The sequence below is a fragment of the Bos grunniens genome, chromosome 19, assembly GCF_055505025.1.
Source record: "Bos grunniens cultivar Pamir isolate PY7600 chromosome 19, Bosgru_T2T1.0, whole genome shotgun sequence".
NCBI lineage: Eukaryota > Metazoa > Chordata > Mammalia > Artiodactyla > Bovidae > Bos > Bos grunniens.
The window spans coordinates 18,829,204-18,844,300 of record NC_141183.1 but is presented as its reverse complement, the minus strand read 5'-3'; the positions used below and the strand labels follow the sequence as shown (position 1 = coordinate 18,844,300).

Genomic DNA, 15,097 nt, shown 5'->3' with positions numbered 1-15,097 from the left:
GGAGCTCCAGCCTGGAACTCAGCAGATGGGGGGTTAAGACTGATGTCCTGACCTATCTCCTCCCATCTCCATTCCTGACTTCAAAGTCTCCTTAAAACCGGACACTGTGTCCCTGACCCCATAGTGGCAGCTCCATCATCAGCTCTTGGCCAGTTCAAAACAGCAGACGCTGAGCCTTAGCCAGACTGCTCGCACTCCACTTTCTAGCCATCTCCTAGGGTAAGCACCGGCATGCTGAGGACCTGTGGGGCCAGTAGTCCTTGCTTCTCCAGGAGGAGAGAGGCAACTAGGGATAAGAAGTTGCCTCAAGCAGGGACTTTTGTCTTGGGGTTAGACTTAGGAGGAGCCCAGCAGGCAGAATCCCCAGTCTGGGGCTCCATCTAGTTTGTGATAAGAGCATTTATAGGGGTTTACAAGTAGAGCAGTAAGGGTCCCCAGGACAGGGAGGCAGGGGGTTGGCACCTGAAAAGAACCCGGCAAGAGATGGACCTGCAAGAGACAGAGAATAGCTCAGGGACCTGAATTTGTTCCATTAATGTTCAAAATCTGCATGAAACTATACACAAGTCCACGTCTGATTATTTCAATCTCTGGCTCTGGTGGTTTGGTCACCTTTGCTGTAACACCAGGATGGCTCTGGCTGCCCAGGGCCAGGTCTTCCTCTGCACCTCCCTTGGGAACAACCATCACAGACTCAAGGCCCGTGGGGGGACCCAAGGATAAAGGCCTGTTCCTCCCACCCTCATCTGAGGATTTTTCCAGCTGCTTTTCTTGGCCCAAGGATCATATCCGTAGGGACGCAGATGGTAGAGGGGGAGGCAGAGAAAACAGTGAAACTGGAATGAGCTGGGGAAAGAGGCAGATGTTGAGAGGAAGAGATGGGAGAAATGGCACCAGTAGTCCAGCCATCTGAGACAGGACAGCCGGAGCAAGTAGTGGCTATGTCAGGCACGTTAAGAGGTCTCAACAGGCAACTTCCTCCTTCCCAGCCCAGACCAACGAGAACTGGAGTTCTTACTGTTGCGGGTGCCTCCTTCTAGGACTGGGCTGAAGCCTAGGAGCCCCAGCTGCTAACATCTGGGTGTAGAATCATGTCTGCTAACAGAGGCTGGTGGGCGCCACCCGAGGGCGAGGACAGTGTGTCTGAGAAGCTCCTGAGGAAGACGAGGGAGTCTCCGCTGGTGCCTATAGGTGAGTGGGAAAGGGAGGAACGGGGGGCGAGGAGGGGGCCTTCTCTTGGAGCACACGTGTCTCCTGGTCCTTTCAAAGAATGAAGCCTTGAACGCGAGTGGTGCTGCCCACTGCCTAATCGACAGCTAGAAGGGAGTGAAGCAAGAGCAAGGTGACACATCTGACAATAGAAGAGGCAGTCTGGGGGGTGCAGGTGGCAGCCAACCAAGCGCACGGGATGCCGACAGGGTCAAGATGGGCAGGGGCAGTCTGGGGCCCCCTCGGGCTCCCTTGCCCCGAGGCCCTGGGAGGGGAAGAGAACAGCTATGGGGGCTGGCAGTGGTTGGAGAAGAGCTCAGGGAGGTGGGAGAGTCATGCTGATGGGCTACTTGTACAGGGAGGTGGGGGGGAGGGGCAGTTATTGGAAGGAGGCGGTCACTTTGAAAAAATCATTGAGAACAGTTCAGTGTTGTAATGACAGTCCCTACTCCACCAACCACTCCCCAGTCCCCTCAGGTGCCCCCCGCCCCAAAGCAGCAGCAGGAAGGCAGCTGGTCATCCAGACGCCCAGTCGGCCTAGTGAGTGTCTCTCTTCAGGAGAGCGGTGTGCTTGGTGACTGAGGCCCAAGCATCACATTCTCTGCCTCTGTAGGCTTGGGAGGCTGCCTGCTGGTGGCAGCATACCGGATCTACCGGCTGAAGGCTCGGGGTTCCACCAAGATGTCCATACACCTGATTCACACCCGAGTGGCAGCACAGGCCTGTGCTGTGGGCGCGATCATGTTGGGTGAGTGGCTGGTGGGGTCGGGAGAGAATGTGGGCAAAACTGACAAGGCAAAATCTGGCTGTAAGCCCTACAAGGCAAAATCTGGCTGTGAGCCCTGACAGTTACAGGACATGAGTTCAGCCCCTGTTCCCTAAACCAGGCTCCACAGCAAGGCCTTGGTGAAACCCTCATAAGGAGACATTTTCTGGGTTCCTGTTTATTCTCCCGTGTTCAGGGGAAGGTACACAGTCTGTTTCATGAGTCTGTCCTGAGGTGAGAGAACACACAGCCGTTTCTCTTCCTCTCTGGATCAGAAGGCAGACTGCTACGTACTTGCCGTGTGACAGTGGCCAAGTCCCTTTCTCTCAGACTCTGTTTCCCCGTGTGCAATATGGCAATAACCATCGGGGTCCGCCTCTCTCCCTCCCTGCTGTGAGGTTGCTCAGACAACATACGTGCAAGAGCTTTGTCAACTGTCACATGGCTTGTCTCCCCAGGCTGTGCAGCCAAGTGTTTGTAGCAGCTGTTGAGACCTGGGGCGGACAGAGGAGCAGGGAGGTGGACTCTGGAGGGAACGGCTAGTGTCCGCGCCCCCCAGACGCCCGGGAGAGCCAGGGGATGGGTGGAGGGGGCGATGTCATGGGGCGCTTTCCCTTCTCCCTCACACAGGCGCTGTGTACACGATGTACCAAGACTACATCAAGAAAACCGCGCAGGATACCAGGGAGAAGTAGGAGTCCTACAGGCCCAGGGCGGTCGGACCTTGTCAGTCAATCCTGGGTGTGCACCTAATAAAGGAGTTTGAGGCAACTCACCCGTCTCTTCTTCACACAGTGGACAGCAGAGCGAGGGAAGGCTCTGGTCCCCAACTCCAGGGCAAGGACAATCTTCGGGGGCAGAGGACACCTCTGACCCCAGAGACCCAACCACTCCCCAGCCCTCTCAGGTGCCACCCACAGGAATGGGAGCGGGGGCGGGAAAGAGGCCTCAGTGCTCATGGGAACATTGAGTGGAGAGGCAAGCGCTCCTCTCTGGGGACCAGGCAGGAAGAAGGCTGCAGCTGGGAGCAGAGACAGGGAGGCCTCGTGGGAGATGACAGAGACCCAGAACCCAAGTGCCAGGACGAGCCTGAAGGGAAGAGGGTGGAGCAGCGGGGATGAAAGGAACGGACCAAGGCAGAGGTCAGAATGTTCTGTTCACTTATAAAACATGTCTACAGTCAAACTTTTACTAAAAAAAAAAATTTCACGTAAATCCTGAAAGACAGGGCCCGTTGGGCTTCAACACTTCCAGCCCCTTCTCCTTCCTGGACCCTGAGCTCCTCTCTGTTCTCTGGGAATGGAGCCAGGCTGAGGCCATAGGAGGAACCAGGAGGCCGAATGCTCCTCCCTCTGGGCTGGAGGCTTGGGGGCTCCAGGATTGTTGAGGACGGCCACAGCAGCCCCAGACATGCTCTGACCACGTGGAGTCTGAGTCCCACCAGGGCCCAGCTTCAAGTCCAGGGTGTGGCCCAGAGCGGGGAGTGGGAGCTGCCGTGACGCCTGGCGCTCACATGGGGTAGTTGAGCACCACATCCTGCTTGGCGAGCTCCAGCAACATAGGATCATCGAAGAACTTGCTGATGCTCACATCCTCACTCAGGCCCTGCAAAGACAGGGCAGATGCAAAAATGAGTCCTGAGTGACTGCGCTGTGCTTGAGTGGAGGGGCGGGCGGGGGGTGGGGCATGTGTCAGCTGAGCTATTTCGGGAGTCCTGCCATTAGGGTATCGTCACAGAGGAGGAGACAGCTCTCCCTTCCCAGGCATGCGGGCCCAGGCCTGGGTGCCTGAAGCCTGGGAAGACCACATCTCCCCACACTGTGCAGTAAAATGCTGTCTTTGGGAGGAGGGTCCGAAAGCAAGAAACGAAGAGTGATCTAGCTCCTGGCAAGACCACCTGGGCGTGGAGGGACAGCCATGGGCCTGAGGACACATACCTTTCTACGACGGGTTTTGATCATGAATTCTCGGGCCAGGTGGGGAGCTGGCTGTGGCTCCAAGGGGCGGATGACAATGCTCTTGTCCAGAGGGTCACCGGGTACAATCTGAAAGGCAAAGTGGTTTCAGAGCTGCCAGGCTGAGAAGCAAGATGCTTCTCTAGGATGCTGGCGATCCCTCTGGAGGCCTGGAGGTGGGCAGGTTAGAGGGGAAGGCCTTGCAGAGGTGGGAGACTGCAGTGGCCAGCCTGCACCATCTTCTTACCTGCCAGTGGTGGAAGACAGACAAGGAAAAGGCCTGGCCCTGCGTGTGAGTTCGCAGATCAGTCTCAAAGCCGAAAGAGTCGATGGCTGGAATGAAAGCTTTGATGGTGTACAGAGGAGAGCCTGGGATGGGTGCATCCTGAGTCACGTGTCCCCTGAGACAGAAAAATAAAGGCTGAATTCCTACCCCTATGGAGGCCAAAAGCAGAGAAGCAATGTACCCCCAACTGTTGACCATCAGAGAAAAGAATAACTGCAAGTGCCCCACAGAGGGCGGGAGCGACTCGGGCTCTCCCCACAGCTCCCCGTGGACGTCAAAGGGGCAGCGGCCTGTGGGCAAGAGTGGAAGACTGACAGGGCAAGGCCCTGCAGACCCTCCCACCGCTGACCGACTTCCCCCAGGAGCGCTCTGAGGAGGGGTCCGAGGAGACACCTGAAACTACGATGTGTAGCAAGGCTGGGGATGCCACATTCCATTCCTGCTTCCTTCTGTAAACCTAGGCCTCAGGAACGGTGGGTGTGGGGAGGCCAGTCTCTCTGAGTTCCTTCTCACTGGAACTCAGGCTCGCCGCCCCCTTCCTTAGGTGCCTGGTGGCTTACCTGCGCCTGGCCAGGACCGTGTAGACAGCAGAGACACAATCCGCGGGGGCCTGGACCTCGACGAAGTAGTAGGGCTCCATCAGACGAGGGGTGGCCTGCAGCAGAGCGGGAAGACAGGGCTCCTCAGCTTGGGCAGAGCTGGGGGACAGCAGTCTTGAGGGCCCCCATCAGAACAGCCCCGCTCGCTCACCATGAGGAAGGCTGAGTAGACGACTCTCCGGGCTGTGGGGATGATCTGGCCCCCGCCCCGGTGCAGGGGCTCCTGGGCAACCACTGCATCCAGGATCTTAAACTTGACATTCCGAATCACTGAAAAGGAAAAGGGGGGGCGGCCCAGGGAGTGGGTCTGGTGCTAGTCAAGGGCGCAGGGGCCGAGCAGCAAGGAGCCTCTTGCGGCACCAAAGCTGTCTTGTAGCCACAAGGGATGTGGTACAGAATCAGCCTGCAGGTGTGTATTCTAACAGCGTATATGGAGGTCAGAGGGTAGACGGACGTTTGCAGTGTTGGTCTCAGGACACACTCAGACCACATAAAGTGTCTCGAGAAGTTTGTGTTTCTTTTCCAGATATTTGATTATTTTTGGATGTAGAGTAAATTTTAGGAATTGCACATTTGTCCCCAGAGTTCAGTCCTGCTCCATAAACCACTTCAATCCCATCCTCCTGATATCCGTCTTCAAACACATTCCAGGAATGAAGAGCAAATGTCCACCTAGACGTGACTTCCATTTCTAGGATGTACCAAGCCGTACCAGCAGGACGGGGAAGGAGACGAGAGGAAGCTGGCCCAGGACACCGGACAGCCATGTGGGCCCCAAGTTGTGTCTCCTGCCACGTCCCAAAGATGAGCCCACCCGGACTATACACCCAGATGCAAGGACCCCAGAGTACCGAGCAGAGAAGGCAGAGGCGCTGGTCAACTTACACTCATCACAGAGGGGCCCCTCCCTGGTTCCCCACTGGAAACCTTGAACGATGCTGTCCTTCACTGAGCCGAGAAGAGCCTTGTCCACCTGTACAGAAAGGAAGGGCCCCTTAGCAGTGACCCTCGCCACAGCCAGAGTTTATAGTCGGGAGAAGGTCGGCACACTAGTAAAAGGATCCTCTTCTTCACCGGAAGACACACAGTACTTCCAGGAAGAGAAGAATGCTTTGGAGTTTCTGCCACTCAAGAGCTAATAAGCAAGGGCCACATGGTCCCCACCAGTCCTGCGGTACCTCCGAGGGCAGGGTATCGTCCACCAGGATGTTGGGGCCAGTGGCATCCGGGCCGAAAGCCCAGATGGAACGGGCAGCCAGCAGATCCCAGTCATACTTGGTCTGAAAGAACTCTCCCAGCTTCTTCCTGGAGAGGGAGGGAGGGGAATGATGATGTCAGACAGTCTGGGATGGCCAGTTCCCAGGCCACAGATCCTGCCTTTCTGGGCAACAGTGCCCTCAGCTACCCACACTCTGCCCGGGACAACTGCGAAAGGGGGAGGCAAAAGCACTTCCCAGAGACGGGGTGTGCCGCGTCAGAAGCTCATCAGGTGTGCTGTCTGGCCCAGGAATCGGAACCACGCTCTCACCTGTTCCACGTGATCTGGACCACCTCGTTCTCTATGTCCTCTGCAAGGCCCTTCTCCAGAGGCTCGGCGATCATGGTGATTTTGTTCCTGGTCAGAAAGGAAACAGGTAATGAGGAGGGTCAGCAGGACTAGCAAGAGGGTGGTTCCCAAGAAGAGGATGACAGAAGGAGGAGCGAAGGCAGTGACATCAGGGAAAGCCACGGGGGCAGAGCAGAGCAGAAAGGGCTTGTCTTCTTTCATTTGAATCCATCACTTTTTAAAAAAAGTAAGGCTTGGGGAGAAATGTTCTTTTTTAAAGCTTTAAGCAGTATTAGTATATTAACCAGTCAAACAGCAGAGTTGCTGCTAGGGGAGATTTTAAGATAGTCACGTTACACAGAGAGGAGAAGTGGCCATTAAGACACTCACCCTGGGAGTAACTAAGGCAAAGAATTCCACAGCATTGTGAACAAAGGCAAAAGGGATGTGAGGGCTGGGATAAAACTCAGGTACTAGAAGCACCCTCATCTCGAGACTCAGGGTCTCTATTTTCACAGTGCTTGTGGCTAGGGTGGGCTTGGGGGGAGTCCCAGGATCACTAGGACCCCTGGCGTTCTTCTACTTTTATTTTTGGCTGTGCTGCGTGGCATCTGGGATCTCAGTTCCCCGCCCAGGGATTGAACCTGCACACCCTGCGATGGAAGTATGGAGTCCTAACCACGAGACCGCCAGGGAAGTGGCCCCTGCAACTTACTTCTTATTGGGAGTTTCGGCGAAACACTTGAGGGACGACGTTTCCACCACCGTCTCACAGAATGTGACAACAGGGTCAGCCACCTGAGACACAGCATACACTGTCAGGCGAGGTGTCACTTTCTCGGAAGGACAACCTCCTGTACTATCTCTGTGAGAACCCGTCCTGATCAGAATTAGTGACAAGCACTGCAGCAGGCTCGGGCTAAAAGTCTGTACCTTTGAGGAGAAGCCTGGAAAACTGAGCGTAGTGCACAATTTATGTTCCTGAGCCAAGAGCAAGTGGAGGATCAAACAAGGGCCTTAGTTAAGAGTCCCTCAAAGTATCTTTCAACACCCGTATAGCTGTCCCACCACCATTCACTGACACCTGTGGGTCTGTCAGCACTGGCTCGAGAGACTGGTGAGCGCCCATTCCATCTTCAGCGACCCCTGGCCGCATGGCTCCTCCTGGAAGCTCCCACATGACCCCCTATCGGGACACCCGGTGTCTTTCAGAGCGCCAGTCTTGGCTAAGACCGGGCACTTGAGGGCACTCACTCCCAACCCCCACAGCCTTGGAGACAATGTGTCCACTGGGAGACCAAAGCTGTGCGACAGGCAGTTTAATTTAGAGGCTGTATTAAGGTTTCACAGGGAATCCAGAAGAGCCAGTCCCTGCTCCCTCCTTGAAACCATACATGCTGAGCCCTGATCAGCACAGATGGGTTAGTCATGCAACTATTTTCTTCACGAAAGACCAAGGATAGCTCAGGCTTGGGAGCCTTGGTTTTGAATGCAGACATTGAGAATAACATCCCCCAAAGAGGGCAAACCAGATCTCAAATCCTTCCCATGCCGGGAGCAACAGTTCTTGCTTTTTCCAAGCAGACCACCTCCTGTACTGCACCCCTCTCCCCTTGGACCTTCCCAGGGAATCAAGGGTTTGGTTGCTTGAACAATCAGCCTGAAGCTGTGAGCCAAGCTCCTGGCCAAGCAGGCTCTCAAGACAGCAGCAGCTGCTTCACCTTGATGTCGATCTCCGAGTACATCTTCCGCAAATCGTGCATCACGCAGTCCAGGTAGAGCTCTCCAGTGCCCAGGATCACATGCTCGCCAGACTCTTCCACCTGAAAACACGATAGCCCTGGGGGTCACAGGCTGGACTCTCCCGTGCCAGCCACAGCAGACAGAGACGGAAACAAGGCTAGAAGCTGGGAGGAGGTGCCGAGCCCACTATCGGAAAAGCCACTACCGTGCTGGTTCCATTCCCTTTGGGAAGGATTAGTGGGGAGCAGGGACCTACAAGTCAGTCCTCAAGACACCTGGGCCACCGAGCACAGCGATACTGGGTGTGACGTCATGGACTGAATTCTCATCACAGCCATTTAGGAAGAAAATATTGTGTCCGTGGATATAGGCTAACCCTTTAGCCCTGGCCAACTCCTCTGAAAGGTATGTTGGCAGGCTCAGGATGACTCACTCTTCCCTGTGTATCTTCTGGAAAATCAATTCAAAGTGTGCTTTCTAGGCATCAGAGTTGCCTGATTATTGCAAAGCAGCGGTGGCACCAGCTGGGCTCATGGGGCGCGGCAGTGGCTGTGGCCTTGGGCATACCTTGGTGGTGAGGGACGGGTAGCTCTTGTTGACCTTGCGCAGGCCGTCCAGCATCTTGGGCAGCTCAGAGGGATTGACTGGCTCCACGGCAATCTTGATAACAGATGTGGTGTTGAACTTCAAGGGCCGGAAGATCTGAGCCTGAGACCCAAAATACAGCAGAGCCGTGAGGACACCTAGCCTGAGCAGCTGCAGACGGTGCAGAGGTCAGGGGGAAGCTGAGGGCCTGCTCGGGGGAGGACTATCCCCCCCACTGGGAGCCAGGGCGCTGCTTGGAGGCAACCTGCAGGGCCACGTCTTCCCATGTATGCTGGCAGAACAAAAAGAAGACTTAGAATAAAAAGAGCCCCTCCAGGACTTCCCTGGTGGTCCAGCAGTTAAGAATCCACCTTGCAATGAAGGGGACAGGAGATCGACCCCACATGTCACAGGGCAACTAAGCCCATGAGCCACAACAGAAGATCCTGCATGACACAAGAATCCTGCATGCTGCAACTACGATCTGATGCAGCCAAATAAATAAATATTAAAAAAAAAGAGAGAGAGAAAGAGTGCCCCTCCTAATTCCTAGGAGCTGAGTCCAAGGAGAATCCAGGGGGACTGGATCTAGAAGGTGGAGCCCATGCTGAGGCCCAGCAGCAGGAAGCAGCAGTGACTCCAGTTCATGCTCCCCTGAGTTCTGCTGCCTGTTGCTCATGTGTGCTGGGCTCCCTGTGATCCTCCAGCTTAAGCCAACCCAGTTGCCTTTTCAGAAACTCTACCTCCTCGTTGCCTCGGGGTTCGGTTATGGTTGCTGTCTTCACAATTGGTTGATCGACCCCTTCGATCAGGACCCAGTTGCCAGCAGGAACACGGTTCACTTCGATGTGGTACCTGGAACAGTGTCCAGTAAGTGGCAATGAAACTTGGGAGCAGGGTGTTCATTCCAGAAAACCTAACTGAGCACCAGCTCTGTGCCAGAAACTGAGCCAGGAGCAGGGTCAGAAAAAAAAAAAAAAGCTAGATACATTCTACCAGGGGAGGGATGCAATTAAACAATCATATGGCCACACATATGTGTGGTTACAAACTGAAGGTGCCATGAAAAAAAAACGCAATGTACTTCATGAGCACAACACAGGCAAATCCAATTCAAGCTGGATGTGTGCAGTAAGCAAACCAGTGCCTCAGAGGTGGAATGTTAGGAGTTGTCAAAAGCACCACAGAACATACTGCAACTCTCCCGCTGTTCAGTCATAAAGTCGTGTCTGACTCTTTGAGACTCCATGAACTGCAGCACTGCAGTCCTTCACTATCTCCTGGAGTTTGCTCAAACTCATGTCCATTGAGTCAGTGATGCCACCCAACCATCTCATCCTCTGTCACCCCCTAACTCTTTAATTTTCTAATTCTTCTAACTCTTTAATCCTCTAGAGAATGGGGTACATCTGGAGGGGGTGGGGGAAAGGGCTGTTGGCAAGATGCAGCAGCCACCCTAGGAACAGGCCAGGCTAGGTTCTGCTTTCTAGCTAAAATGCCAAGCTGATGAACTGACGAGCAGCCCCCTGGTCCAAGCGAAGTTTAATTCTGCAGATTGGGATGCTCCAAGGGATTCAGCAAAGTTGTCTCTCTTGGTCAAAGAATAGCCAGTGGAGGCTGGGAAATAACATCTTTTGGGGAAGAGACATGCAGGTTACGATTTAACGAACACAGAAGAAGAACGGAGGGCTTGAGATAAGTACACACAGAAATCCTGCTACAGGAGTTCATTCAAAGCATCCCAAAGGCAAAGGCAGGTCTCCCGGCATCAATCCTGGCATCAGTCTTGGCATCAATCCCAACAGTAGCTGCCCTGTGACCCCAGCAACCTCAGTCAGTAAGAGCTAGAAGTCAACACATCTGCTGAGGGAGGGTCACCTTAACCCCATCACAGGCAGCCAGCAGCTTCTGTGTGTCCAAGGAGGACCACCCCTCCACCACTTCCAGCTTGCCGGGGCAGTCCCAGTGTAGAGGCCCAGGCAGTCCCAGTGTAGAGGCCCAGGCAGTCCCAGTGTAGAGGCCCAGGCATGTATCTAGGGGCTCTGGATGGTAGTACCTGGCCACGGAGATCCAAAGGCGGCCCACGGTGCATATTTGGGAGTCTTCCTCATCCTCCAGGGTGTAGTTCTCCCCCAGTACCTTCACAGGCTGCCCAGCATGGATGGTGCCACTTAGCACTCGGCCAAAGGCATGAAACTGAACTCCATCATCTGTGCTGTACATCTTGGTCGTGTGGCACATCAGGGGACCCTGGAGGTGGGGACAGTGTCACCTCAACTACACACACTCTGGATAAGTTCCACCGTCTCCCCTTCCCTTGTCAGCAATGACCTGAGCTCCATGAAGAAGCAGCCCAGACTGAGAAGACAACGTGGTGATCTCCTGAAAAAATTCTAACCAAGGCCTACCCCCAGCTGAGTTAAGACGTGTCACAGGCATAGAAAAAAAAACCCTCTTCCTTTTTCCTGTGGGGGATGAGGTCACTGGGGAAGAGAAGCAGGTTTAGGATGGCAAATGGACACTGTCAACTCGCAAGACTACAACATTAACTGGTCCCAAATTTCTTCAAAGAAGAAACTCGTAATTCTCAACTGGCTGTAATGTTTATGCCAAGAAACTAGAGAATGCCTGAGGAATGACTGGGAAAGATTGTTTTAAAAGCCAGGACCAGTGAGATTAGTTACCATTTGTTGAATCTTTCCTATCTGTCATGTACCATGCTAAACACAACCACAACCCTTTCTTAAATCTTACTTACTTCTCATAACTTCCACACACAAATTATTATCACTTTATACACAAAACTCTCAGACTCAGAAAACCTGAACAACGTTCCCAAGATCACATCACCAGGAGTGGTAACATTGGGCTCTGAATTCAGTCATTCTGACTATGCCCAGGGGCAGGGCCATGCAGGGATGGAGAAGGGATTACTCCTTCAACTGAAAACACAAAGTCCCACAAAGCAGGGATGGAAATCAGAGAACCGGGGGGCCATGTTCCTTACGTCGGGGTCACAGTCACTCATGGCCTCGCCAAGGTCAGAGTCCACACCACCGGTATAGGTGTGCTCGATTTTAGGCTTGGCGCCCACCTTTGGAGACGGGATATGCTGCACACACATGTCCACAAAGCCTGCGGAGGGAGAAGAGATGGCCATTAGTATGAACTCTCACAGGGAAAGGGAGTGGGGACTTCTGATCCACTCACGATGGTCAGAAAACTAACAGTGAGAGACTGATTTTCAGCTCTAAAAGCTATGGTTCTATGATTCTGGGCAGACAAGATACCCTGTTTCCTGGGCGCATGCTGCTAAAGGATCTGGAGTCACATGGATGCCAGGAAGAGCAAGAAGCAGGTCTAAGTGGCTCCTTGGAACTGAACTGACAAAAACTTGGAAATATCCGTATCAGTCCATGACCTTCAGTGAATAGGCACTTACTGAACTCTTACACGAATTGGTACCTCATCTCTTCTTTATAGATCTACTTAGGACAATCTCCGAACTGACTCTTCCCTCCAGGAAACACTGCACATGTTTCTGTTCAAATAGCTATTTTCTTTTTCTAACAGCCAATAAGCCACACAAGAGAACCTCCATTAGCACCTTGGGGTGCTAGCATGTCCGCTTTTAGTTGGGATCTCCTTTGTTGGATGGATGGCCAGCCAGAATGAACCATTAAAATTATGCACTTCGGGGGATTCAGAAACCTAATTCCCAACAGACTCAGAACCAAGCGATTGCTGAGAGAGCCCTGCGCCATCACCATTTTTGCCTATGATTTTACGGATGAGAAATCAGTCCCAGAAGGATTGAGTGGCTGACCTGGGATGACCCCATGGGACTGGGCCAGAGGAAGATCAAGACTCAGGTCATCTCCCAGCCAGTCTAGTCCTTGTTCTACTACAGCACCTGCCTCCTGGATAACTAAAATACCAGAAAGAGGAGCTCAGGGGAAAGAGAGGTCTGAGTCTGTAACTCGTCTCCCAAGTCCTAGTTGGGGGCTTTCCCCACCATTTCATGACACCTACAAGTCTACCTTCCCAACTGCCCTCTGGCAAAAATACCACAACTTCAGAATCTGCTTCTCCATTCCCTTTTACTTGCATGCTCCTCCTGGAAGGGAAATTTAATTGCTTTTGTTTTCCCAAGATAGAATTCCTGGTACCATCCACTAAGTAAAGCAGCTCAGAAAAAAAACCCCAGGTGACCGGTATCCTGACTGAGGGTTAAAGAAGAGTTCCCAAGATACACGTGGAGGAGATGGTGATGACGACGAGCTTCTTACCTGTGAACTCGCCAAAGAATTTTTTGCAAACCAGCCTGAGCAGGGGGCGGATGTTCAGCTTCAGCTCCTCCTTGGTCAGGTGGATGCCAAGCTCATCCAGGGTCCTCGGGAGGCTGGTGTCCACATCACCCACGACCTGTGATGGCATCAGACACCACGTCAGCTTGGGTGACCCAGAGGACAAGGGAGGACAAAAGGGCAATAGGAAGGGTCACTGCACTGCGTTCTCTTCTACACGGAGAGCTCTGGGCAAGGATACCAATTTGGTTTCAAGGACATCTTTGGTACAAGCTCCGTTAAATGCCCACGCCAGCCAATAAACCTGGCTCTCTCAGGCAGACCAGTGTCAGTGCTGCCCTCTGGTGCCTGAGAAGCAGCATCTCATCCCACTCGGGGAATCCATACCCTTCCTTCCCTATTAAGAGACTTCTTAGATTTAGAGGATCACTGCAATGGAAGGAACCAAAAAAGGTCACCTAGCAGTCTATCGGCTGTCAGGATGGGGCCAGGCTAAATCATCCCCAGCAGACTCGAGGTCTCTGTGCAGACAGGCGCTATAAATTTCTTTTATTAATCCACTCTAGTCTGACACAAGATACGAAGTACTTTCCAGCACTAATAAATTGAATCGTGTTGTTTTGCCTCGTTGCTATGTTTGCACTGTTTTGTCAGCTGGAATGGCCCCACACATTTTGTTTACGTGTGTGTGTGTTCACTGTGCACAGTGCTTATTAAACACCTGCACAGACACATAACACAGTTATAAAGTTAATTGTCTTGGGAGAAAAGGTCTGCATGAAAAATTCCTCTCCAACATTACTGCCCTTTTAGTTCTGCCTCTCAGAGAGCACAAATTCATACAAATGCAACATTATATTCTTTTCTTTGGAGCATCACATGCGTTTAGCTGCATCCTTGCCACCATCTGATGCCTGCCTTTCAATCTGACAAACATCACATACATACATGCCCAAAACAGTCATTAAATTCAAGCTCATATAATCATTCATCTAATGGCTATAAAATACTTCATTTTATGGGATGTACCAAAATTCTTTCATCAGATTCTCCCTGATGAACACTTATCACCAGCTTTTTTCCCCTTTTCCTAATGTTATAATGCTATAACGTATGTATACATCTTAATACACACATATATTTTATGTATGTATAAAAATAAGAACTGGAGGACTCTGAGAAACAATTGTATCTGTAAGGCAAAGCCCTGTAACTGAAACTATTATTTTTCAAGTGTCACATTCTTTGGAATAGTCAAAATTTTTGTACATTTCTCTAGGCTGTGCCTTTTCTATCTTCCTCCTTTACTCTGATCTCAACAGCACTTAAAAAGACTGGAGTGTTCAAGATCCAGAAGATTGACTAACTGTCCTCACACTGACTAACACAAAACTAAGCAGGCTCAGGGCCAGGGAGAAGTCCAAGGTCACCAGCTTTCCCACCTTGTGCTTAGAAGGGCAGACCTGAGCCAGGGGACCCGACATACTCACCTGGGCGAGGATCTTATAGAGGGGCTCCAAGATAAACTCCACAAAACTCCTCTGGGAGCTGCTGGTTGGGGCCTTTTTGGTGAACTTCCGCCTAAAGAGATCAAGAGTTACGGGAGATCTGGGAGGGAGAAGGCAGTGTCACCAACCCCAAGGGTGTACTTTCTAAGTTCTGCATCTGAGCAAAGCCAAGCCAAAAGGAAAGAATGTGTGTGGTCATCAAACCTCCAAACAGGGACACCTGAGAGGGCATGGGTCACGACCCTTTTGCACATCTGGGCTGAGCTGTGGGGACCTCAAGGGAAATGCCTCAAACCCTGTTGAAGCACACGAAGCCGGCTCACTTAGAGGCGACAAGATGGTAGCTCATGTTTAATCAAGAAGTGGGTTTTCACGGCCAGAACTCGTTCTCTGTTTTCACTTACTGGGAGGATGGATCATGCCTCCAGAGAGTCCACTTCCCACACTCTACTTACGTCTTAGGGTTGAAGTAGATGTCACCCCAGAGTCTTTTAGCGAACTCCTGGTAGTTAATGTCACCTGTAAGAAAAGCCATACGATGATAATCTACCTAGCAAAGTACTGTTTGAATTCTGTTTCATGTGCCACCAGTG

General features: G+C 52.4%; 2 protein-coding genes across 5 annotated transcripts in view; one reads left to right on the top strand and one right to left on the bottom strand.

The window, feature by feature from the left end:
• HIGD1B (HIG1 hypoxia inducible domain family member 1B) lies at positions 1-2,746 on the top strand. Of its 3 annotated transcripts, none has more exons than XM_086357304.1 (4): positions 1-219; positions 1,041-1,191; positions 1,823-1,957; positions 2,606-2,746. In XM_086357304.1, exons 2-4 carry the CDS (start codon positions 1,092-1,094, stop codon positions 2,668-2,670), a joined length of 300 nt encoding a protein of 99 aa, XP_086213430.1. In that variant the 5' UTR covers positions 1-219; positions 1,041-1,091; the 3' UTR covers positions 2,671-2,746. The 3 variants fall into 3 exon arrangements, with proteins under 3 accessions (XP_086213430.1, XP_086213431.1, XP_086213429.1); XM_086357305.1 differs by having other exon boundaries at positions 121-219; positions 990-1,191; XM_086357303.1 differs by lacking the exon at positions 1-219 and having other exon boundaries at positions 710-1,191.
• A 368-nt stretch (positions 2,747-3,114) lies between these two features.
• The window catches only part of EFTUD2 (elongation factor Tu GTP binding domain containing 2), a 36,570-nt gene continuing 24,587 nt past the window's right edge, over positions 3,115-15,097 (bottom strand). For both annotated transcript variants that reach the window (XM_086357294.1, XM_086357293.1), the window contains 17 exons: positions 14,960-15,023; positions 14,487-14,577; positions 12,979-13,114; positions 11,697-11,824; positions 10,746-10,939; positions 9,433-9,544; positions 8,672-8,812; positions 8,083-8,184; positions 7,077-7,159; positions 6,344-6,430; positions 5,994-6,120; positions 5,701-5,788; positions 4,967-5,085; positions 4,777-4,871; positions 4,178-4,331; positions 3,913-4,020; positions 3,115-3,580 (listed from right to left, as the gene is read on the bottom strand). In XM_086357294.1, coding sequence (XP_086213420.1) covers positions 3,485-3,580; positions 3,913-4,020; positions 4,178-4,331; positions 4,777-4,871; positions 4,967-5,085; positions 5,701-5,788; positions 5,994-6,120; positions 6,344-6,430; positions 7,077-7,159; positions 8,083-8,184; positions 8,672-8,812; positions 9,433-9,544; positions 10,746-10,939; positions 11,697-11,824; positions 12,979-13,114; positions 14,487-14,577; positions 14,960-15,023 — 1,925 coding nt within the window. In that variant the 3' untranslated portion in view covers positions 3,115-3,484. The remainder of the gene's footprint in view (positions 3,581-3,912; positions 4,021-4,177; positions 4,332-4,776; positions 4,872-4,966; positions 5,086-5,700; positions 5,789-5,993; positions 6,121-6,343; positions 6,431-7,076; positions 7,160-8,082; positions 8,185-8,671; positions 8,813-9,432; positions 9,545-10,745; positions 10,940-11,696; positions 11,825-12,978; positions 13,115-14,486; positions 14,578-14,959; positions 15,024-15,097) is intronic.